General features: G+C 40.2%; 1 protein-coding gene across 3 annotated transcripts in view; it reads left to right on the top strand.

Annotated features, from left to right (window-relative positions):
• The window catches only part of PLD5 (phospholipase D family, member 5), a 296,287-nt gene that overhangs the window by 258,707 nt on the left and 13,035 nt on the right, over positions 1–24,545 (top strand). For all 3 annotated transcript variants that reach the window (XM_012644361.1, XM_012644362.1, XM_012644363.1), the window contains 2 exons: positions 12,511–12,708; positions 21,008–21,144. In XM_012644361.1, the coding sequence (XP_012499815.1) occupies positions 12,511–12,708; positions 21,008–21,144 (335 nt within the window). The remainder of the gene's footprint in view (positions 1–12,510; positions 12,709–21,007; positions 21,145–24,545) is intronic.

Raw genomic sequence — 24,545 nt, 5'->3', positions numbered from 1 at the left:
CCGCAATAGGCTGATCAGTAGACTGGACATGGTTGAGGGAAGCATCAACAAACTTGAAGATAGGTCACTAGAAATTATCCGAACTAAAGGGACCACTGGTTGAGGACACAATTCTGTCGCTCCTGCACCCACCAGTACTGGGAAGGCCTATAGGCCATCTTCCCATGTCCTGTCTGCCTTCACCATGGCCATGACAAGAGCCTCAAGAGGAACACCCAGTTATGCCACATGACTGACATTGTTCCCACCGCAAGAGCGGGAGAACAGGGCAGGAAGAGGAGCCACTGTATGAGGAGGACAGCAGGTTCTGGCCCTGTTCTCTGGGAAGGACCTGGAGCTGTTACGTCCCCAGTGTGGGGGTCTCCTCCAGCCACCGGTCACCACCTGATGCCCACGGAGCAAGCTGCGACTAGTCACAGGAGGAAGCCCAAAAGCCACACTGAGCCCTTAAAAAAGCAAGGTGGAGGTGCTGAAATGGAGTGTAAAGTGCACGTTTCAAACTCTTTTCAAGTGACTGGGAAGGTAGACAAATGGAGGAGAGATTTATTCTCTGAATTGGAAGCACTTCTTGAGAAAAGAGCAGATTGCAATTTATGCCAGGCTACTAATTGAGGACAAGGATGTTGGGGCGGGGGGGTGAGAAAAAGAACAAACTGAAAACAAAAGCCAAATTTCAGGCCCTATTTTCACGTTAAAAAATCTGCTTTGGGAAATAACAGAGAAGGATTTACAGGCTGACCTGGACTTACTGTCAGGTACTGAACACATCCATAGTAGGTGTACAAATCAGGAAACCTCCACAGTGTTGTCATGTGAATTATTAAAGACTGAGAGTTGCACTATCCCTCTCCAATATTTAGGTCTGCAAAAAATGATGTTTGTTTGAGTCAGATTTGACATGAGATGCTAAAACTGGCCAGTCTAAACTTACTATCATGGAAAATAGAAAAAGTATGAGATTTGAGTTGGGGAAACCAAACTTTCCTCATAATATCAAATCATTTACCATTTATTTATTTTTTTTTTTTGAGACAGAGTCTCACCGTGTTGTCCGGGCTAGAGTGCCATGGTGTCATCCTAGCTCACAGCAACCTCAAACTCCTGGGCTCAAGCGATCCTCCTGCCTCAGCCTCTTGAGTAGCTGGGAATACAGGCATGCACCACCATGCCCGGCTAATTTTTTCTATATATTTTTAGTTATCCAATTAATTTCTTTCTAATTTTAGTAGAGACGGGGTCTCGCTCTTGCTCAGGCTGGTCTCGAACCCCTGAGCTCATTTACCTTTTACACAGGCCTGGGCTCTGAGAGATTTAATACTGGCAGGCATTTTTGGCAGGTAGAAGTAAGAGGCACAGGTGTGTGGTCCTTTGGTGTGTGTGAAGAATCTTTCCCCAGAGCATCATCCCTGAGGAATGGATGTTGGCATTTCCACAACGGGCTAATTCTTGGAGGGCATGGGGTCTAGCCCCAGGTGAGCAGATTGGCCTTTTTCTGGACTATAGTTGGGAGAGGTTTCATTTTATCATTTGAATGCTGAATCATATTTGTTGACATTCTCTGATACATTTACAGAAAAACATATGCCTTGTTTCTGTGTGGGACCTTTGCAAAATCTCTTGCAATCGCTATAGTTGGTGATGAATGGTATTCTACCCGAAAAATTGTTTTGTATGATATATTTTTTTCCAGTGTTCTTAGAGGGTACTTCTATTTGCTAATAAAGAGTGTGACTCAAAAAATAAAAGTAAAAATAAACCATTCTAATCCAATGCAATATTTTCTTTACTTGAATCCTACAAAATGTTGGTGTTATTTTCAGATCTTGCCTTGTTTCAGAGCTCATTTTACGCTTGCTTTTTTCTCCTCTCCCAACTGCCATCACTCTTGCCTCCCCCAGCTGCCCTGTGCACATCTGTATACATCAGGGGCCAGGACTTGCTCATGGTTTATCCTGCATCTTAATACAGTGCCTGTACATCAGAGGTGCTCACTATTTCATCATAGATTGAATTGAATTATTTATAAATTATGGATACTAGTCTATGAGCTCACTATGCAGTTGTCATCTTTTGAAAAAAATTGCATTGCTTATAAGATTAAGGGAATTATCATTTTGTAATTATACATGGGACAAACACATTTTTGTAGTAGTGTTTGGTTGCCAAATTTTTCTGTGCTATAACTGCCCTTGGATGTCTAGTTCACTTGAATTATTGATGACAGCCATGTCTTAATAACCCATAAACATGTGGAAAGAATTGAATAATTCAACTTTCCTCTTAGATCCAAATGAGAATTTTGAAACTGGCAAACAAAGCATCTGGCCTTCCCCCCACAACCCCCAGTCAGTGGCATTACTTTAATTTCTTCAGTCAGGTGATACTTATGACCAGCTTTCTCTGCCCTCGGTATTTGTGGTCTCTGTGGTTCTGACGCATTTTTGAAGATGCTCTCAGCCTGGGTCCAGTGGTTGATGGGATCCTGTTGCTGCCCAGCCCATGCTAGACTTGGCTGTACTTTGTATGATGGTTCTCAGCACTGAAGAGTCCTGATGTTCAGGCCACAGTGGGCTGCCTCATGGACAGTAGTTGAGACATTTCCTCCTATAAGATTGTTGGAAACATTTCCACCCTGTAAGATTGCCAGTCTGGTTCCATATAAGATACCTCTACAACCTGTTTTTATTATGGCTGTTTTTTTCAAATACAATGTTAGTTCTATTCATGGGGAAACAATATTAAATGATTTGCAGTAGGTTTTTCTAGTCCCACACACCTATCCCTGTTCAAGCCAACGAAATGTTCCCTATTTTACAGCTTTTGGCCAACTATGTCCCAAGCAGCCATTGGACCATCTCCTATCCCCTTAGGGAGAGTTTCCCCACCCAGTTCCTTAAGAAGATGACATCCTTCCATGAGCTGAAAAATTGATTTCAGACAAACACTTCGCAAATACGTTGATGCCATCAGTGTAAAATTGTTACATGATAAGGTTTCCAGATTTCAAATGTTACCCGATTTTGGATATTGACTTTCTCTAGCATTCCCATCTCAAGCTTGAGAGAGACGTTGCTTGAATATGTGTTAGAAGGAGTTGGATGCACCACAGGGACACAAATATGACACCCCAGCCTCAACAGAGGAGTACTTTTAGTATTTTGTGGGAGTTAAGCTCTAGGACTAACTAAAGAATCAGACAAGGCTTTGGTTCACCTCAATTGTATTCTCGTACTGCAGCCCATGCTTTGAGGCTAGGATATCAACTTTTTAAGCAATGTTGGAACACATTGAGCAGCTGTTGCATTTAAAGCACAATGGTGGGGAGGGTATGGTGAACACTAAGATGAAAAATACACCAGATCTAAGGGGTAAATCAAGAATACATCATGGCACAGCACAAGGATGAATGGCACCTTTTAAAAATTCTAACTGAAAGTTTTGCTTATGGAAAGCCGGGTGGCTGTTGCTTAGAGTGTTCATACCGGATTCAGATCCATAGCGATGGCCATAGGACAATGAGGTTGAGAATATTAGATGTGGGATTTCACGCTTGGACTTTTAGGAAGTCAGTAAATCACATTCTTTTCTGACCTTCATGAGCTTACTTTCATGAAACCCGGTTAATTGCAGCCAATGATGAGGATGCTTGTGATTAAGTCTTTTTAAAAATACCTCTGGGAATTGGATAGATAGTGAATAAACTATCAGTTAATTAATGATGAAGCCAGAATGGAAAATGTAGTTTAGATATGTGGTCAAAATCGGGCCTCCTACTACTTTCCCCACAACTGAACTTTTCCAAGTTAAAAGGCATTGCAGCTGCAAATCTGTAGGCTGTGCAGTCCTCACGGAGGGCAGGAGCAAAACATCCGACACCAAGCTGCTCCGAATGAGAGGAAGAGCCAGTAGTGTGCATGCTGAAGTCATTTTTCTAGTCTCACTAGGGAGGTCAGTTTTTCCGCCATGGGAGGAGTAAGTGAATAAGAGGTAGAAAGAAAGTACAAGTTGCATTTTTCAATACTTCCAAAACGAATGGAAGCCCTTCATCTTTGGACCAAAGCCTCGGGCAAGGTAGGAATCCTGGGAGAGGGAGAGGATGGATCTCAAGGTCATGATGGTGACGGGGACACCAGCTTGCAATGTGGAGCTCATGGACTGAGATTCAGTCATGACTCTGGTTTATATTTTGAGCAGCCTTATTAGCTGTTTTATGTCTATGGCCTATCCTAATGCAAGTAAAGATAACTTTATACCTCCACATCTTTCCCTCAATAATCCTATGAAGCCTCTCCAAGGTTCTTCTTTTGCTAGCATGCAGTACTGACAAACCGAAAAAGGGACATTATGTAGATGGGCAGGTTTTCTGCTGGAAATTAGGAAGGGAGGGAAGGGAAATCTGTTTGAGGGAGACAACAGCAAAGCATGGCAAGTGCATTTGTGATTTTCATGTGCAGGGTGCAGCAGGTCACTGCATGTCCTGAGCCTTTTCCTGAAGAGGGTAAGCGGGGCAGCAGCGTGTGTTCTGACTGCTGCGCCTCAGCGTAACTCCTTCTGATGCGTGGTTGGTTGTAATGATAATGCTTCTGCTGCTGCAGGTAAGAACAAACACTCGTTGTTCTATGTGGTGGACATTGTCCCAAGATTATACACATATATACATATGTGTGTGTATGTACATATGTATGTAAGTATATGTATGTATGTACATATATGTACACATATATATTAATAAATTTGCTTAACCATCACAATCTTATGAGTATTATCACTACCTCACTTTACAGAGAGACAAAGGAATTTGTCAGTTACTTTGGAAAGTTTTCAGATCCTTATAAAAAGATGAAGCATTGATTAGTGGAAAAGGAATGAAGAAAGGAAAGGAGGGAAGAAAGGAAGGAAGGAAGGGAGGGAGGGAGGGAGGAAAAAAGGAAGCAAGGAAGAAAGGAAGGAGAAGAGCAACATTCCTCATTCAAAAGATTAAGGGACTTGCCCAAAGCCAAGAAGGTGGTAGAGCTGGAATGCAAACCTGAGTCCTTGTTCTCTGCCCTAAGACACATAAACCCCCTGGATGGCCAGCGATTGCAGTCCGGGCTGCAGGCCAGCCTGGCAGTTGCCCAGACCAGAAGACAAGCTACTGTCTCCTTTTGTCATTCTGAGACATTTCTAGGGTTACATGGACAGGGAAGTAATGAGAACCAGTGGGGCTGGGAGTCTAGATGTAAAATGTCTTTTAAAAAGGCCAGTCCTGCCCTTATGGCTCCCACCACTGTGCCGTAAATGCAGGGGAATAGTCCAGGCGGCTGTGCTCTGAATGTCAAAGGAATGAATCAGGAGGTCACACAGAAGTAAAAACAATTCTCTGTGACAAGAGGGAGATCCTTTTTTTCTGAAAATTTTCAGAGCATTTTTGTACTTCAAAGTCTCAAAGGAGGCTCTGAAGACTAAATTAGTTTTATGGATTTTAAACTACAAATGGAAAACCACCAAGTTCCATCCGTGTGCCTGTTCCTCCCATTATTTGGTGACTTGGCTGCAAAGGAAAGTAGCATGAGATTTATACTTTAAAAAAAATTTTCAGAGCATTTTTGTACTTCAAAGTCTCAAAGGAGGCTCTGAAGACTAAATTAGTTTTATGGATTTTAAACTACAAATGGAAACCCACCAAGTTCCATCCGTGTGCCTGTTCCTCCCATTATTTGGTGACTTGGCTGCAAAGGAAAGTAGCATGAGATTTATACTTTAAAAAAATTTTTTAATACTTTTCTTTTTTCTTTCTTTCTTTCTTTCTTTTTTTTTTAATTTAGTCAGGGTCTCACTCTGTTTCCTGGGCTAGAGTGCAGTGGCATCATCATAGCTCACAGCAACCTCAAACTCCCTGGCTCAAGTGATACTCCTGCCTCAGCCTCCTGAGTAGCTGGGACTACAGGCATGTGCAACCACACCCTGCTAATATATTTTTTTAATGTTTTGTAGAGATGGGGTCTCACTATGTTGCCCAGGCTGATCTCAAACTCCTGCCCTCAAGCTATCCTCCCACCTCAGCCTCCCAAAGTGCTAGAATCACAGATGTGAGCCATTGTGCCCAGCCAAAAAATATTTTTTCTACCTCTCTTGTTATCTTTAATTATTTCATCTTTGTGCGGATAAAAAGAAGCTAAATGGGTAATATTCACATTACTGTTAATATCCTGGTGCATAAGTGGGGTGGGGTGTTTATTTTACAAACCTGAAAGGGACGTATAGCCACCCAGGTCTGACCGGATTGATGTTTTGTCAAAAGAGAGTAGATTTTTCAATGGCTTCGAATAGGGAATGAGTCACCTGAAACTGAGATGATCTCAACCTCCTTGTTGTTCATTAAGAAGATAAGAAGACAGAAAGCAGGGAAGGACAGGAGGAGCCATGGTGGCATTTCGCAATCATTTTCAACTCCCCCGAAGAAGGAAGATGAATTTATAGGACTCCAAAAAAAAATTCCTGAAATGTGTTTCCAATTTGTTTCATCCCATTCCAGTCTCAGGCCCCATTCCTTTCAGATCTTTCCCATTAATACTCTCCATTCGCTCTAGTCAAGGTGTTATCTATTGATTTCCCTTCGCCTAGACAAAACCAAGAAACTGTTGTGTGAATTCCCTAGAGCCAGAAGTCAAAGCTGCAAAAGGAATAATGGTGCTTTGGAAAGTTTTCAGATCCTTATAAAAAGAAGAAGCATTGATTAGTGGAAAAGGATTGAAGAAAGGAAAGGAGGGAAGGGAGGAAGGGAGGAAAAAAAGGAAGCAAGGAAGAAAGGAAGGAGAAAAGCAACATTCCTCATTCATCCTACAGCTGAACACTATATGGTATTTTCAAAGCCTATTCCTCCTTCACCAGGACCCCAAATCACAGGACATTATTCTGTGATCTTGTAAGTCGTGTTCCCTGTTGGGGTCTCAGTGTCCTTAATTTTGAAATAAGGTTAAAAGAGCTGTTCTCTAAGATTCTTGCATTCTCTCCCGTCCCTTCAATTAACTGTGTTCCTTCTGGCGAGCTTTATTCTTCCCACTCTGCAGACACAGAAAAATAAGACATCAGGAAGTTAAGTGGTATAAGCCGCCTACTGTGGGAACGAAGGTGCGGGAGAGTAAGCACATTTCTGAGCAGGAGGCTGTCTTTGAGCTCTTGAGATTCAATTCTTTATTTTCTATCCCCAGTAACAAAAATTTCACCTTGAAGGCAGAAACAAAATCAAGTTAGAGCTCCCGGTAATTAAATTTCCCGCAGTAACTCAGAATATAAATCAGCAGCTAACTGGATGCGTGTTGGTTGCCCACGGTTGCAGGTGTCTTTGTCTTTGTCAAGAAAATTAACGAAATACTTGTTCACATTTCTATAAAATCATGAAAACAACAAACCGGACATCTGTAAATGATAAATTGAGCTGTGGTTAGGCTAACTTGCATTAATTATTCTGAGAATTACAGCGAAGAACAATGTTAATGTCTCTCATCTCCCTGTTCTGCTGACAAGAGCATTCATCAGACACCCGCTCTGGCTTCTGCATCACCAACGAAACCCACCAAACCAAGGCTGTCTCCCTGTGTGCTGCCTCTCAGGACCAAGCTAAAAAAAAAAAAAAAAAAAATTTCTTTATTTTTTTCCACTGACTTCATTCCCATTTATAACCACCTTCCACTAATTATCAGAAAATAATAAATAAAAAGATTTTTCTGGTGTAATTACATGTTTCCCCTAATTCTTAATTTGCTTTGATACCCGAAACACCTAATGCAGAAAAAAAGAGGACGTACATGTAACCAGTAGGACTTGGTCCTCCCCCAAAGGAAACTTCCATTCTTATAAGTACTTTAAGTACTTTGTAGGTAACTCTCCCTGATGATAATATATTAAACTGGTCTTTGAGTATCCTAATCCCACCTTTCCTGCTTTCTAGCTGGGCATTTATACCCAGCTAGTACAAACGTACCTGTTTGTGTCTCAGTTTCCTTACCTATGAAATGGGTTGTCGTGATGTTGAAATGCACGCAGACATATAAAGCATTTAGAACAGTACCTGAGGCACAGTGGACACTGTAATAAATTAATATTGCTGTTGTTATTATCTCTCCCTACCAAGCAGGTTGATAGCATCTCCTGGATTGCATGAATCCCGAACACTCCTAGCAAAGTCTACCACACTTCATAATGTCCTCGTGCAAGGGACAAAATGGAACCATTGACATAACTTGAGTTTTAAATAAAATAGTGACCCTGATAACAGCTCCTTGGCAGATTACTCCAATTGTCTGAGGCCTTCTACCTCTCTTAGTTGCATGGTTCATCGCTAACACTATGCCCACTTTGTGGAAAAAATAATCAATCTTTTCCAAAGAATAATTAGCTGACAAATCTCCAGCTTTTGCAAGACGATTTTATTCAACAGTTGGACCATTCAGTCAATCAGTTTAACTTACTTTCAACTGTATAAACCAACTGTGTGGTTGAACTAAAAAGTCAGGGTGGCCCAGCAGAGTGGCCAGCGGCCTGTGGCCTGCCCTTGCAAGTGGGCAGAGCTGAGCAGCCCACGTCCAGGCAGAGGAGGATCTCTGGCAGCGAGGCTTCTCTTACGGCTAAGGCAACTTGAAGGATGCCTTAGCTAATCAATTGGACCTTTATCTTTTTTTTTTCCTTTGATAATATGGACATGGAAACTCATCAGAAGCCCAAATCTCTGTTAGTTTTCTCACTGCCAGCATTTTAGGAAGATTTGTCATAAAGCTGCCCTGAATTTTTTGCTCTGGGTGAAAAATCTGCAAAACAAAATTCAGTTGTTTGTTTTCCATCCCCAACAGCAAGCTGAACCAACAGTGTATGGCTAGAAATGGACTTGAGTCATTCTAGGGTAGAGAGGATGCTACTCGGAGGAAGTTTAATTCTTCCCATCTCTAGAGTGCAGGGGTTGGCTTCTTCCACTGCCTCAGATACTAAAGCTGTAACCAGCCACGGAACCGAATGATGTCAGGGATTGTAAATAAAAGCTTGTTGTCAGCAGCTTAGTTTACACAAGAAGGGGAAAGGAACACTGAATCTCTGTTTAGAATAGAGTTATCAGAAATTAGAAAGAGCTGGAGAAAATCTAGACAGAGTGCACAGAGACAGTGCCCACTGGCATCCTGATGGTGACAAACGGTCCACTGGCGAGCCTTGGAGATGGTATATCTGAGAATGTTCATAAATATGCCTCCCTCCATCTGAGCCTACCCAAAGGGACAAAAATCACTCAGAATTATGGTGCCATTAAATAAGCATTTTTATGTCATGCTTCCAGGTTTTCCATTAGCTAACGCCGTTTGGGCCAGGCACCGAGCTAATGTCGCCTGCCCCTCTTCATTTTTTCCTCGTGGCAATCCCATGATGTACACCCACGTTCGCGGGGAGGAGTGAAGAGGTGAAATTCATCTGTCTCCAGAGCCTGTTCTGGGAGACGGGGGGAGAACTGCTGTGTCCTAATTAGGTCATATTAGTCTCTCTCCTTCCTGTGCCTCCTGTGCAGGGCAAAGCTATCAGAGTTGCCACCTCGGCACCCTTCTGGATGTCAATTTTCAAAATAATAGTTATCCAGGATAATCATGTCCTATCATATCGAAGAGCCGTTGTCTTTCTTCAAAGAGTGGGAGGCTGCAGTGGTGCTGTGACTATTTCATTTAATGTCATTGCACAGTTTTGGAGTGACAGTGAGGGCAGCTGCTTTGTTCCATGCCCACTGCTGTTGGCTTTCGTCTGCCTCCAGCCACAGCAGAGCGGGCATGTCCTCCACATGAGGACTGGGGGACAAGTATTCCCGAGGGAAATATCATATTCTTATCCAGGCTTTGGACAGAGGTTTCCAAACATACCTGTTTGCTGTGTGTGAGCAAATGACCTGGAAACACCAAAGGTCTGACATGGAAAAACCAAAGGACACCAAAGAGATTCAAACATAGAAAAAGTGAATCATGGCCCCCAAGTCTGCCTTTTTTTCACAAAAGTCAAATGATTCCCTGGGTGTCTACTTCCCTGGTATTCTGTCTCTGGCTCTACTCAGGCTTAGATAGCGTTGACTTTTTTAAGGCAGTCCCCCATTTGAAGGACAACCCTGTGTTGGACTCTGCACCCCGCTGTTGCTAGGTGCAGGGTGCACCCATTGTTGGTGGGTGCAGGAAGCCTATCTTGAGAACAGTTGGGCCACTGACCAGTCCAAGGCCTGTCATTGATACTGATCACTGAGCACCAGGCTTATGAGAGTCTTCCAGGTGGTTCTCTGGGGCTGGCATGGGTAGATGGATTTCTTGTGGCCATTTGCATGTTTGCTGCTCCAGGGCCCTCACACCAGAAGAGAGATTCTTACTAGATTCAGGTGCTCAGGATTAGAGGGCGTAGGCTGGCCTGGTGCTAGAACTCCTAGATTGAGAAGGAGGTTTGTTTTCATCTCTGACCACTATTTATTCATTTTAAAGGCTAGACATTCATTCAGTAGAATTTCTGAGCAAATACTATGTGCCCAGCACTGGAAATAAAAATATGAACCTAACACTTCCCTGTTTTCCTAGTCACTTAAGAGAAATATAAGCAGCCAGGCCAGGCACAATGCCTCATGCCTGTAATCCTAGAACTTTGGGAAGCCAAAGTGGGAGGATTGCTCGAGCTAAGGAGCTCAAGACCAGCCTGAGTAACATAGAGAGACCCCCATCTCTACAAAAAAATAAAATTAGCTGGGCATCGTGGTACGCACCTTCGACAGGCTGAGGCAGGATGATTGTTTGAGCCCAGGAGTTTGAGGTTGCAGTGGGCTATGATGACACCACCGCACTCTAGTCACAAGCAACAGAGCCCTGCCCCCAGCCTGCCTGCCTCCCTGTGACCTTCCATATAAAGGGCACACTGCCTACCCCTCAACAAGGCCCCTGGGGAGCTGACATCCCTGCCCCTCCAGTTTCACCATCAAAAAATATTTACACACTCACACACATACACATTCTCCCCTTCCCAGCTCAGCTTCAGCCACGCAGCTTTGTTTACAAGCCTTTGCACATGCTTGGTATGGCCCACCCCCACTTTATCTCCTTTCTCTTTCTTAACCTCTAATTACTGTTCGTCCATCTATTAATAATTCTAGGAATCTCCACTAAACAAATACTTGCAATGTGCCAAAGATATATTCATACAAGGATGCTCATTGCTTTAGTTTTTGCATTAGAGAAAAAACAGGAAAGAGTCCATCAGTGGGTTAAATAACTTGTGCCCATCTATTCTGTGGTTACCGCGGAGCTGGGAAATGATGACGGACCTATGTCTATGAACATGGAAAGATCTCCATGGCATATTGTATGGGGAAGTCCTGGAGGGTAAGGAGAGACAAGGCCCTACGTGGTAGGTGACCTCTCGCATAACCCTGAGTAAAAATTCTAGACTTGAGAATGAAGGGATAGGAAGGGAGTTTGATATCAGTGCACCCCAGATCCCTAAAGAGCCAAGGTTTCCCCAGAAACCCTTTCCTGGGTGTTCAGGTCATGTATAGCATGTATATCTGTGTGCTGTTCTTTTATGACCAAAATTTCACTTTGTATACTTTCATTGACTAAATTAAAATCATCTGTAATTTTTTTACAAAGGAATACCAGATGCAAATGAAGCCAGTACAGTTATGTTCCTGGGTGTATTTGATCAGGAACCTGCTCCCAAATTCTTAATTTACCACTGACTAAGTCTCTAACTTGGGGCAAATATTTTTATTAATACTCAACTTATGTGAGCTTTACTTTCCTCTTCATTCATTAAGGGAGGTGGACAAAATAATCCCTTGGTCTCTTTGTTGTAAGGTTCCATTGTTCTATTACTTCTGAGGCTTGTGCAATGTTAATAAGAATAGTAATTGCTAACATGCTTTTAGTGATTGCCGTGTGACAGGCACTGTTCTAAGCTTCTTGTGTGTATTAACCATTTTATGTCTTATAGCAACTGTATGAAATACTATTATCCCCATTTTATGGAAGAAGAAACTGATGCCCAGAGATTAAATATGTTGTCCAAAGTCACACAGCTACAAAGCTGTAGAGCTAGAACCTAATTCCAAGCAATCTGACTCTAGCATCCAGGATTGCAACCATTCTGTTTTGCTGCAATTAAAAGTCAACCTTTTTCTTGCCGCATGATTTAAGGATTCCTACAAAAAAAAAAAAAAAAATAGTATTAAGGAAACAAATCTGAGGAGTCGATATGAAAAGTTGTTGAGGAATACGGGAAAATGATCTGTTAGAGCCCAAATGCAAAAGACAAACAAAAGGTCTACTTAAATATTTAAGCAGTTTATAACCTATCACTTCTATATACCATAATGTGACTATTTTCTACATACTTTTGTGTAACAACAAATGCAAGAAAAAAGATGTAACTAGCTGCATTCCTATTCATTCTTTTTTTTTTTTTTTTTTTTGTCTCTGAAAATCACACCGTCGGGGGCACATGGCATTGATGGTTTCAATTTTAATTTCACAGATGAAAGAACTTGGTGTCATCTTCTACAACTGTAGCTGCCTGGTCCTAGATTTACAAAGGATATTTGCTTTATATAGCTCATTAAAATTCAAGAATAGAGTACCTCAAACCTGGTCCAAGAGACTCTATGGAGTCTATGACAATGAAAAGAAATTGCAACTTCAGCTGAATGAAACCAAATCTCAAGCATTTGTGTCGGTGAGTTGTTCGCCCTCTTTCTCCTCCTCTTCCTCTCCTTCCTCCTCCAAAGGCCCTTTATTAAGTTGGAATGTTTGAGTATGATCTTGTATTGGGGAAAGATGAATTAGACTGGTTCTATCCCATGCCTTGAAGAATGAAAATGTATCCACTCTTATGTTCAATCATATGCTGTTCCCAATAATAACAATAATAAGTCTTAATAATCATTCCTCTTGTCAGATACTTTGGGTTATCTGACTTGATTCCCACAGTCACCCTGTAAGGAAGACATGGGGCTGTGACCCTGTCACAGATGGAGGCATGGAAGCTTACCCACTAGCACAGAGTCTATAGATGGGAAGTGCCAAGAGAGCACCAGCACCCAGGTCTTCTGACACCAGAAAATAGGACACAAGCCTATTATTGAGGCCCTACCTCAATGATTTCAGAATTTTTTTGTTATTTCAAAATGTGAATTGAGGAGGTACAAGTGTTTTTATTACATGGATATCTTAGATAATTCTTCAGTCAGGGATTCTGGTGTGCCCATCACCAGAATACGTGAGTACCCAATACGTGAGTTTTTATCCCATACCCACCCTCCCACCCTCCCTTCTTCTTGGTTTCTCACGTCCTTCATATCGCTTTGTGCCCATGTGAGCCCATCTATTAGCTCCCACTTATTGGTGAGAACGTATGGTTTGGTTTTCCATGCCTGAGATACATCACTTAAGATAATAGTCTCCATTTCCAAACACATGAATTCCTTTTTCTGGCTGAGTAGTACTCTGTGGTATATACTGAGTAGTACTCTGTGGTATATATATATATATATATATACCACATTTTCTTTATTTACTCGTGAATCGAAGGGCACTTAGGTTGATTCCACATCTTTGCGTGAACTGTGCTACGCAGACTTATTTTTAAAAGTAGAACTCTTTGATGAGACAAACCTGAGGGAATCCCAGGGTATAAAACAGACAAACGCAGAGCTGCTGCACCTGACTGGGGCTGAAGGGCCAGAGGCCCACCCAGTAGGACAGGGCTCCTTGCACGGTCACCAGGCCTCCCTGACTCCTCTGAAAACCACCAGCCACACCCCACACCCACCCTCACCTCCCCAGTTAACCTCCCAGCTGCCCACACAGCACAGCCATCCCGCAGTTACTGGGAACAGGCAACGTACATATCTGGACCCACACCCCTAGTCCTCAAACCGTGGAGTACGTAAGAATCAGGTAGGAAGCCTATTTAAAATGCAGATTTAAAGCCCTCTCATCCCCCACCCAGGATCTGATCCACTGCATCTGGGATGAGACCTTAGATTTTTCATTTGAATCAAGCTTCTGAATTGACCCTGATGGTCAGACGAACTTCTCTAAACCAGGCTTCCAATTTAAAATCACTATTTCTCCCTCGATTGATATCAGTGTTTTTATGCCGGTAACGTTTACATCACTAAAGAGCATTTATTGAAGAGTGCATTGTATCGTTTTTGCCTATTTAAAGGAAAGTACAGTCTGAAAATTTAGAAATGTAACAATAGAAGGAAAAGAGGAAGTCAAAGTTGTTTGTCTTAAATAATAAAATCACATAAATGTGAATAACAGAAAACAGACTATGAAGGTTTTCATCAGAGTTAAAATAACTTTGGTTTTTGTATTTGTGGAATGAAGTAGCAAGTAGCATATTGCATGGGGCTTTTTCCTAACAAAATTATTTCATGTGTACATTTTCATTTCATTTTGAAATAACCCTGTAAGACCAGAAGATCAGAGAGTACTTCCAATTTGTAGATGAGCAGCAGTAGAAAATTTGCCAAAGAACCCCTAATCCAGACTGTAACAGGGCAACGTGACACCCCAAGCAAGGGACACTTGTCAAGGCAGGTCCAGTAGAATAGATTGGAAGCAGCAAGAAATAGACAGATGTTAATGGGAAAAAAAACCCAACTCTGTAAAATAATTTAAAGAGGTTTATTCTGAGCCAAATGTGTGTGCCCAGCCCGGAGCACATGGCCTCAAGAGGTCTGGAGAAAACGTGCGTGTCAGCTAGGTTACAGCTTGGTGTAACACACGCATGGAGACAGGAATTACATGTTAAGACCCTAAGTCAACATATGGAGGGCATACATCACACAAATTGGTTTGGTCTGAAAAGGCAGGACATCTGGAATCAAGATATTACAGGTTATAGGTGTGTTTAGAGATTCTTTGATTTGTAATTGATTAAAGAAGTGAGGCTTTGTCTAAAGGCTTGGAATGTTTTAACTTTAGATAAGGATGTCTGTTAATTAGAGACAAGGCACATGACAAGTCATCTGTCGAGTAAGTTGATGGCCTGCAGGTGTGGTGTAAGCTTTGTCTTGTATAGCTTTAAGCCCGTGAATGAGTTACAAAGGGTGTCTCCAAGAAGGGAGCAGGCATGGAGCATGACAAGGCATGTCTGACCTCACTTCTCACCTCCAGCGACTCCGCTTTAGGGTATTCATGGTATCTTACACAGAGATTGGCCTCAGGCCTTTAGTGAAATCTATTCTGTGCCTTTGTTGTATTCTAGGGCAAATGTACAAGTTGTTTTTTATTAAAGAGTTCACCACAAAATGAGTTGTGAAACATTTCTTCCTAAACTACATTATGCCATTTTCTATTTATTTATTTTAATTTATTATTTTATTTTCTATTTCCCATTAATGATATCAAGCCTACCTTTGAATTTCAATTCAGCAAATATTGATTAAACACCATTTTTGAAGAGGTATAAAATCTCATAAGTATAAAAAAGTAGAAAGCACCTGCTATTGGAACTGGTATCATTCAGAAAGAGCTCCTTGAGCTCACCTCTATTGTGACATTCATCACATTTTTATACCTATTTGTTTATAATCATCTTTCCCACTATTTCATTAGAGTCTGAAGACCATATACTATTAATATATTCTCTTCATCGTTGGTATTCCCAGCACCTCACTCATGCTCTCTAAAAGCAGCAATAAATGTTGGCTTGGTTTTATTAGCAGTAATATTGATAGAAAGTTCCAGAATGCATACAGTTTTCTCAGTAATATATGCCAAACAAATGCCAAGACCAATTTATTTAAATTCAATATTTTTGTTGTAAAAATCTTAAAATAGTATATTATTTTTATAAGTTGAGAGTCCCAAGACTAAACTGAGCACACACAAAAAGAATATTTGAAGAATAACCGTTTCCCAAATTAGATTTTATTACAGATAATTAATAACTTACTATAGTTAAATATGAATTTTAATTTATGATATAAATATAGATTATTTCTAATTTTCTCATGAAACACAAATAAACACTTGGTTAAACTTAAGTATGTTATTTCTAGTAACTTAGGGCCAGATAATTCTAATTTTCTTACATTTCCCACTGAAATCAGAAGATGGGAACAATAGTTGGCTGAATTTCTGTCTTGTAGATTTCTTTTTAGAGCCCTTAAGATTATGCATTTGCTTTCCCAGATAAAGACTGGTTAGTTCAAGGTCTGTTTTTATTGATCTAGGTGTTAGATTTCCTTTCTTGTCCATTGTTCAGTTCATTCACGCATCAGTCATGTATGCTGATATATTTAGTGAGGGCAGAAATTGAATAGAACTTGGTGCTTACGGAAAAATACAACATCAAGTTCCTCTTTAGAATGTCCAGCATATAATTTGTGGAAATTCTGATTTGGAAGAAAAAAAAAAGAATGTCCAGCATATATTGTTAATTATATTTTTAACAGCTTTATTGAGATGTAATTTACATACCATAAAATTCACCCTTCAGTGCGGCTTCGTATAATCACAGTGTTGCAACCATCTCCACTATATAATTTTAGAACATTTTTTTGGCCACAAAGAAAAACCCCGTACTCATTAGCAGTCACTGCCTATTTTCCCCTTCCTTTAGTTCCTGGTAACCACTAATCTATTTTTTCTTTATGGATTTGCCTTTTTCTGGCTATTTCATATAAATGGAATCATATAATATGTAGTCTTTTGTGACTGGCTTCTCTCACCCAGCATAATGTTTTCAGGGTTCATCCATGTTTGTAGCATGAATCACTATTTCCTTCATTCTTTTTTATAGCCAAATATAATAATTTTCCATCGTATGGGTACGCCCCATTTTGCTTATTTATCAGTTGATGGACATTTGAGTGTTTCTGCCCTTTGGCTATTGTAAATAGTGCTGCTATGAATATTCATGTACAGGTTTTTATTTGAATATCTATTTTTAAATTCTTTTGGGTTTATACTTAGGAGTGGAATTTCTGGGTAATGTAGTAATTCTAAGTTGAACATTTTGTTAAACTATCAAACTGTTTTCCAAATTGGCTACACAATTTTATGATCCCACCAGCAATATATGAGTTTCAATTTCTCCACATCCTTGGCAACATTGTTATTTTCTGTCTTATTTTAGCCCTCCTAGTGTGTGTGAAATGGAATCTCATCGTTGTTTTGATTTGCATCTTTTTAATGTGCTTATTGGCCATTTGTATATCTTCTTTGGAGAAATATCTATCAAATCTTTTGTCTATTTTTAAATTAGGGTTTCCTTTAATTGAGTTGTAAGTTGTCTTTATACATTCTGTATGCAAGTCCCTTAATCAGATATATATGACTTTTTTGTTTTGGTTTTTTGGGTTTTTTTTGTTTTGTTTTATTTTGTTTTGTTTAGAGATGGGGTCTTGCTATGTCACCCAGGATGGACTTGAACTCCTGGGCTCTGGTGATCTGAGTATCTAGCCATAGCCTCCTGAGTATCTAGGACTTTGGGCATGCTCACAGCACCCAGTGTAAATATATGATTTGCAAATATTTTCTTTCTCCCATTCCATGGGTTGTCTTTTCATATCTAATTACATTTTCACATGTATATTCTAAAAACTGGGTAAAGGCTTAGACTTTTTAAAAACCAGGAAACTGTTATGAAATGGAATAGAAACTTGCTAAGGTCTTTACTAGGCAACTATATAATGAATATGCAAAGTAAATTATATGCATATATAAGGTACTTATGGATCTAAGAGACAAACCTAGATTAACCTAGAAGCCAGGTGCCTCGAGAGCTCTTGATTGGTAAAAGATTATCACAGAGCTGGAATATTGAAGAGGATCTGTATTTTCCCTCTCCTACTTTACTATGGAATAAAGAAGTATGCAGCGCAAGGCTCAGAAAATTAATTCAGGAGTGCTAAGAGGGAAACTTAACAGCTTTCTCTCTAATTAAATAGTTGGAACTAGTTAACTTCCTCTGCCAGATTATTCTTTTGTGTTATTGTTCATTCATTTATACTTTGAGCAAACATTTTTAAGCCGTTAGTATGTCTGGGCACTATTTTTTAAAGGTAGAAGACTCTGGAACACATAGTGTAGTATCACGAAGCCCCCAGGTAGAAGGGGACTATTACAAATAATCGTGCGTTTCCTTGGTAAACACATAGAGCACTCGCTGCCATGATCAAGGCACTAAGTTAAGCAATGGCAACACAGAAAACAACAAGGCAGGTAAGTGCCAATAAAGCTCTGTTCACACATGTTTGGAAATGCCTAGATTGAAGGAACTCCAACTAGAAGTGGAGGCTGAGGGTCAAAGAAACCTCCAACACTTACGAATTTATGAAGTACTTTCACATTCATTCCACAAATATTTATTGAGCATATAATGTGTTTATGGCATAAGATGCAAGAGATACCCCACCAAGCAGCTCACAATCAAGTGGATAAACACCATAGGCGAATGAATGTGATGCTATGTAACATACGCTAGAATGAAGCTCCACAAAGCAGGGATCTTGTCTTGATCATTCATGTGTGCCAGGTGTCTAGACCAGAGCCTTGGACATAGCAGGCACTTAGGAATATTTGCTGATCAAATGAAGGCAAGCACAGAAGAGGGGCACAGAACCCAGCCAAGGAACAAGCCATCCTCTTATTTGAGCCTCAGAGCAAACCAGTGTGAAAGGTGTGTTATTGTTATTAACCCCATTAGAAAACAGAGGTTCAAAAAGTGTGAGAGGCACTCCAAGACGTCTCGGGTTCCAAGAGTCGGAATCTGACTTGTGCCACTAAAGCCCAAGCTCTTTTCTCTAGATTACTGGCATGGCATCCCAACTGGTAAGACAGTAGCAAATGTATAGAGGCCCCCACAACTCTTTGCCTACATTTGTACCTCCCCCAAAACAAAATCCAGTTTGGGAACATGCAGTGAAATTCAGGAAGTTTCTACTGAAACCAAAAGGTGAGTGACTGGACGTATTTCAGAGTTGGGCTCCCTAGAGACCATCCAGAGCTAAGACCCTCAGCTTCTCCACATTAACCCAAAGCATGTTCAAAGCAGACTCAACAGACTGAGAGAATTAAATAATTTGAATATTTAATTTTTTAATGGTATAGGAAAATGAACAGAATACGACCCCTGTAGTCAAGCTGGTAACAGTCTAACCGAGGAGATGAGGCCTGTGCAAGTAATTATAATAAATTTGGAAATGATGAAAATAAATAACTAAGTGCTGGAGGTGGTGGTGGTGATGGTTGCACAACAATAGGAATGTATTTAATGCCATTGAACTGTACACTTAAAAGTTGTTAAGAAAAAAAGAAATAAATAGTATGGGAATACAGAGATGAGCCCTCTGGTTGGAGATATTTAAAAAGTTTCATGGAGGAGACAATATTTGAGCTCAAATTTAGAGAACAGAACAAATAGGACTTTGATAGGCGAAAGGAAGGGAACACATCAGCTGCAGGGGCCAGCATCATAAGCAAATGCCCCGAGGCGGAAAAGATGAGGGCACAGCCATGGACCGGTGATTATTTCCATTTGGGGCCAAAGACAGCATGGTAGCCAGCAAATAAGGGAGGCAGAGACAGGAGACCAGGGATACAATGTATTCAGACTGGATTCTGAGAGACCAGGATTCAGTTCATCCTGGGAGTGACAAGTGTTTGTTTTTCAGATATCCTGGAGATAAGGCAATGAGTTTGGAAGATATCATAAAGTCCCTACAAGCAGCACTAGTGTCTGAATGAGGGAAATGGCAATCAGGAGTGAGAAGGAGGGACAGACAGAAGCACATGCAGAAGAACGAGCTGTCTGTCTTGGTGACTGATGGAGTATCTGTATATTTTATGTGCTGGGAAAAGAGTGTAGGACTAGCTTCCCCCACCCCCAAGACTTGGAAACTCATCCTAATTCCAAAGGGAAAATAACTTAAATGATCAAAAACTTATCCTGCCAAGAAGACTTTCTGGGCAGGGACACCTGGAGGGTGTGTTTCTTTCAACATGCTCCTTCTTGAACCTCATGTGTTTTCTAGGGTGGGCATCTAACCCAAGAGCTTCATTTCACTACCCTCTAAGTTATTCCAGAACATGACTTGATAAGGAGGGACTCTGATCACCCAACACTGCCATTCATTTCAGATGGTTCCAGAAACTGTTTATTTAGTCTTTTGGGATTAAGCAAGCTTTGCATTATTTGTGCTCCTAGACTTGCCATAGTGTATTACTTGTCAAAGTAAAACAGGAACTATGAGAAACATTATTTCCAGTCCTGTCCAGTGGCAAAATAAGAAAACCAAGCACCTTTTTCCCTTTTAGCAACTGCATCTAAAAACATCATTTTTTGTAAGATGAAAACCACCTCAAGCAACTTGAGAAAAACACCTTAAGCAGAATTTGCTTCCTTTTTCATTTTGCATAAGTCTTTCAGAACATCCGTCTTCTCTGACTCTCCTAACGAATTCAGGCATTTTAATAACTCACCCAGTTTTTACTGTAGAATTATTGATGGCCCTTTCTCAACAATCAACACTCCTCTTCCTGATTCAATGAGAGATTTGGGGAAAAAACTCCAAGATTTTTAGATTTTGTGTCTTGAACATTTGCACAGCCACATCACCTTTCAAATGAAATGAGTTCCAGGGTAAATGGCTTGCTGTGTGTGTATATATATGTGGTTAATCCCTGAGAAAATTAACAGCTATGAGTGACAGGGATGTATAAAAGAATCGCATAAGGTTGGAGCTAGATGTCCTCCAAAAAGCAGAGGTGTATGTGTCGAAAGCAAATATTCTATCCTAAAACAGACTTGAGATCCATCCCACCACACCTTGATCTCTACTCCACTTTGGTAAGACTGAAAATATCCTTGTCTAATTTGATCAAGAACGAGAAAGTAGGTTTGCAAAAGTTTAGTCACAAGCCTAGACCCATGAAAACAAATGAAAAAAAAAAAAAAGAAATCCCCAGATGCCAAAAATTAATACTCTAAAAGTTTGGCTTTTGTATCTTCACAGAATTCTCCCAAACTCTTTTGCCCTAAAAACAGAAGCTTTGACATAGATGCCATCTACAGTGTGATCGATGATGCCAAGCAGTATGTGTATATCGCTGTCATGGACTACCTGCCTATCTCCAGCACAAGCACCAAAAGGTCAGTGAATACCCAACCTCTAGTAAGAACCCAGTCTCCGAGGCCAGGCGCTAAGCTGGGGACCACAGGAAAAACCAGCCTGGACACTGAGATGCTATCAGCTTGCATTAGGAAGAACACAACTCTCAATTCTGCTTGGTGTGCATTTGCAATTTACCCATGATCCATGTTACCAAGCAATCAATGGGCTTGCTGCCCCATGTGCATAGAAGCCAATACCATGGCACTAGCCCATGAGAAAGGAAACTCTTTATTTTATTTCGAATTAACTGACAGGAAGACCAGAGAAAACTCCCAAATCTGTTTACCCAAGCTGGGGACTGGGTTGTATTTTATAAGCATAGGGTAATGAGGTGTGATCTGATTGGATCTTACAATGAGGTGATGCCCGGAGGCATGATCTGACTGGATGCTACCATCGAGTGATGCCAGGGCTCAATCTGATTGGAGCACTTAGGTTCTGCCCATGGTTGCATTTCAGGTTACTGTGACCTTCAAACTGGAGGTCCATGGCAACTGAAAAACAACTCACAACTTAGTTACATGAAAGTTGAATCAGATTGGTCTGGTGTGGTAACACATCTTCTCCCTAACTGTATCCATTTTAAGGGCTCAGGGTCTCACCCTACAGAAGTACCTTAGTAGTTTACATTCTAGGCATGAAAGCAACTTTAGAAAGAAGGTTGGGTTCTTCCCAATTTGAAAATTATTTTAAAAGAAAAATAAAATAAGATATAAAATAAAATATTATTTGAAAATATTAGTATTTGAAAATGATTAATAGGGGTGTACCTGAAGGGTGTGCTAAAACAGAGCGCTCTCGCAAGATTTTCCTTAAAGGAGGCATCACTTTCTTGTTTTCACAACAATCTTCATTAAATGCTAAATTCTCATAATATCTTCTTAACGTAAAGGAGAAAGAAACTTAAAATATATACGTTCTCAGTTGATCCATCCTTCTGTGTGAGAAAGAGAATATCTTAAAAATGGAGTGCCTCTTCAATAATTCATCATTATTTAAGCATGCAAATACTTGGAATAAATTTAGGGGTGGAATTTATGACAAACTCTTTGGAAAATCATCACATGCATAAATGCATGGCCATGCTCAGGTAGTTCCCCTTTTGTTTTCTTTCTGGGAATGCAGGGATTTTAGGCACTTGAATAATTATTTTAACCCAGGAAATATTTTCAAAGTGCATATTTCTGAGAATGCAACCCAAGACCTTTTTAGTTTGGAAAATTACAATTTCAGAATAAGTATTTACTGAGGTTAAATGATTAAGTGTGTCCTAAATTGCTTGAATATTTTTTGTATTGCCAACCCCATGTATACATAATATGCAACTTCTTTATGCAAATGACTATAGGATTGCAAAAGAATCTTTCTCCCAGAAAATGACTGCTCCCAATGACAGGCAGTGGAAAAGCCTTGTTAGCTGCAAGGGGAACATGATTAAAATACATTTACTTTCAAATACTGTACATCCTTTGAACATTCATAGATTTTCCACACATTTTCACATCTTTTCTATCTCTCCGTTTTATGTTTCTCCCATTTGTTGTGTATTTGGTTTTAGATCTAGTTTTACGCCTCAACTTCACTTTGAAAAGATTTTGAAACATAATAGGTTTTGACTGGTTTTCCTGTTATTGAGAAGGAAAATAATGTCAAATTTGTGGAGTTATATGTTAGGATGGGATGATGATTTCTCAGGATTGACAAAACCTTTGTTCCATGAAGTCCCATGAACAATATTGAGATCCTTTGTGGTCAAGGGGAAAATAATTAGCAAGGAGGATCTAAAACATATCAGAAATCTAAATTAGAGAAGACTTAAAGAATGTTAAATAACTTTAGCTTCACCTGAAATTTTGCATTTTGGTTGTTAATCTACCATTTCAGCTGTTATTTAAAAAGCTCTTCTTTTATTGTGTTTTAAAAATTTCAGACCTATAAATGCCCTTAGCTTTCTAAATGAAAGGTCATCAAAGAGACCTAAGAAGTAATCCAAACAAACCAGTTATAATTAAGTTCTTCTCAATCACATGAATGAATTATTTTTAAAAAGTCAGACTGGTTACTCATCTTTACCTAGTCTTGGAAAAGATTTTCAGGAATGAATTCAGCTTTAATAAACAAGTAAGTACTATCAAATTTCAATGTGTTGATGGAACTAATTAATATCTGACAGACTTAACTTTTAGTCTACACATTGCCAAACATCCAAATGAAAGAGAAAAAATTCACGTACTCCCAAATTTTTATAGAAATGGTTGACGGCATGTAAAAAAAGTATACTCCTTCATTTAGTAATAGTGTTGGAGGCAACTTCTACTTTTCAAGGTAGTAGGAAGGGAATGAAACAATGGATGTGTGCTTAATAAATCCTGCAATAAAAAGTCACAAGCCCTATTTCACTTCTTCCTGATTTTGCAATCAAGCTCTCTTTCTTTAATCAAGTCACTTAATTATTAAGGTTTCAGTTTGGAGTTGTTCTTTATTTCTTCATTCACACAAAGTATATATTTCAGAAGGAAATCAGTAGATGTATGGAGAACTAATTAAAATGCAGCCTGATTAGTCTTTGAGGTGTTAATATTTTTCATTTATGTATTCATTCAACAAGTATTTATTGAGCACTGTGTGCCAGTCATTAAAGTATGAACAGGACACAGCCCAGGAACTCCATGGAACAACAGCAAATGGGCACAGAAGGGATTATTAGAACACAGTGATGTCAACGGAACAATAGATGTACGTACAGGATATTACAGACGCTTGGTGAGAGGACACCAATGGCACAGTTTCAGGGTTAGAGGAAGTTTATTGGGGAAGATCTTAAATTACACTTTAAAATATTCAGGAATTAGAAACAAATGAGAAAGGGAATTTTCCAGGTAGAAGAGACAGCGCGAGCAAAATTTCAGATGGAAAAAAAATAGCCTAGCAAGTTCAGTGCTGAACCATAGAGCCCAAGGTAAGGTGGTGAGAGGCCCAACTAGAGAGGGGTAAGGACCAGGAACTGGAGGCTCTGACCACTGGTGAGCCTTGTGACTTTGGGGAATCATGGAGGATGTACTTGGTTGGAGACAGAGAAACCAACTTGGAGCACAAGGCTGAGATGATTTTGCCCGGTAGTCCTCAGCTTTTTGTGTATAGAAGTAGACGAAGAGAGTTACAGCACTGATACAGGATTTAGATTTTGCCAAGCAGCCAGGCGTGGTGGCTCATGCCTATAATCCCACCTCCACTTTGGGAGGTGGAGGTAGGAGGGTCACTTGAGTCCAGGAGTTTGAGACCAGCCTGGGCAACATAGTGAGACCTTTTCACTGCAAAAAATTTTTAAAAATTAACCAGGCGTGGTGGCATGTGCCACTGGGAGGCAGAGCAAGACCCT

The sequence above is a fragment of the Propithecus coquereli genome, unplaced genomic scaffold (assembly GCF_000956105.1).
Source record: "Propithecus coquereli isolate 6110/MARCELLA unplaced genomic scaffold, Pcoq_1.0 Scaffold210, whole genome shotgun sequence".
Lineage (NCBI taxonomy): Eukaryota > Metazoa > Chordata > Mammalia > Primates > Indriidae > Propithecus > Propithecus coquereli.
The sequence above is the reverse complement of the archived record's forward strand: the minus strand, read 5'-3'. Positions and strand labels throughout refer to the sequence as shown.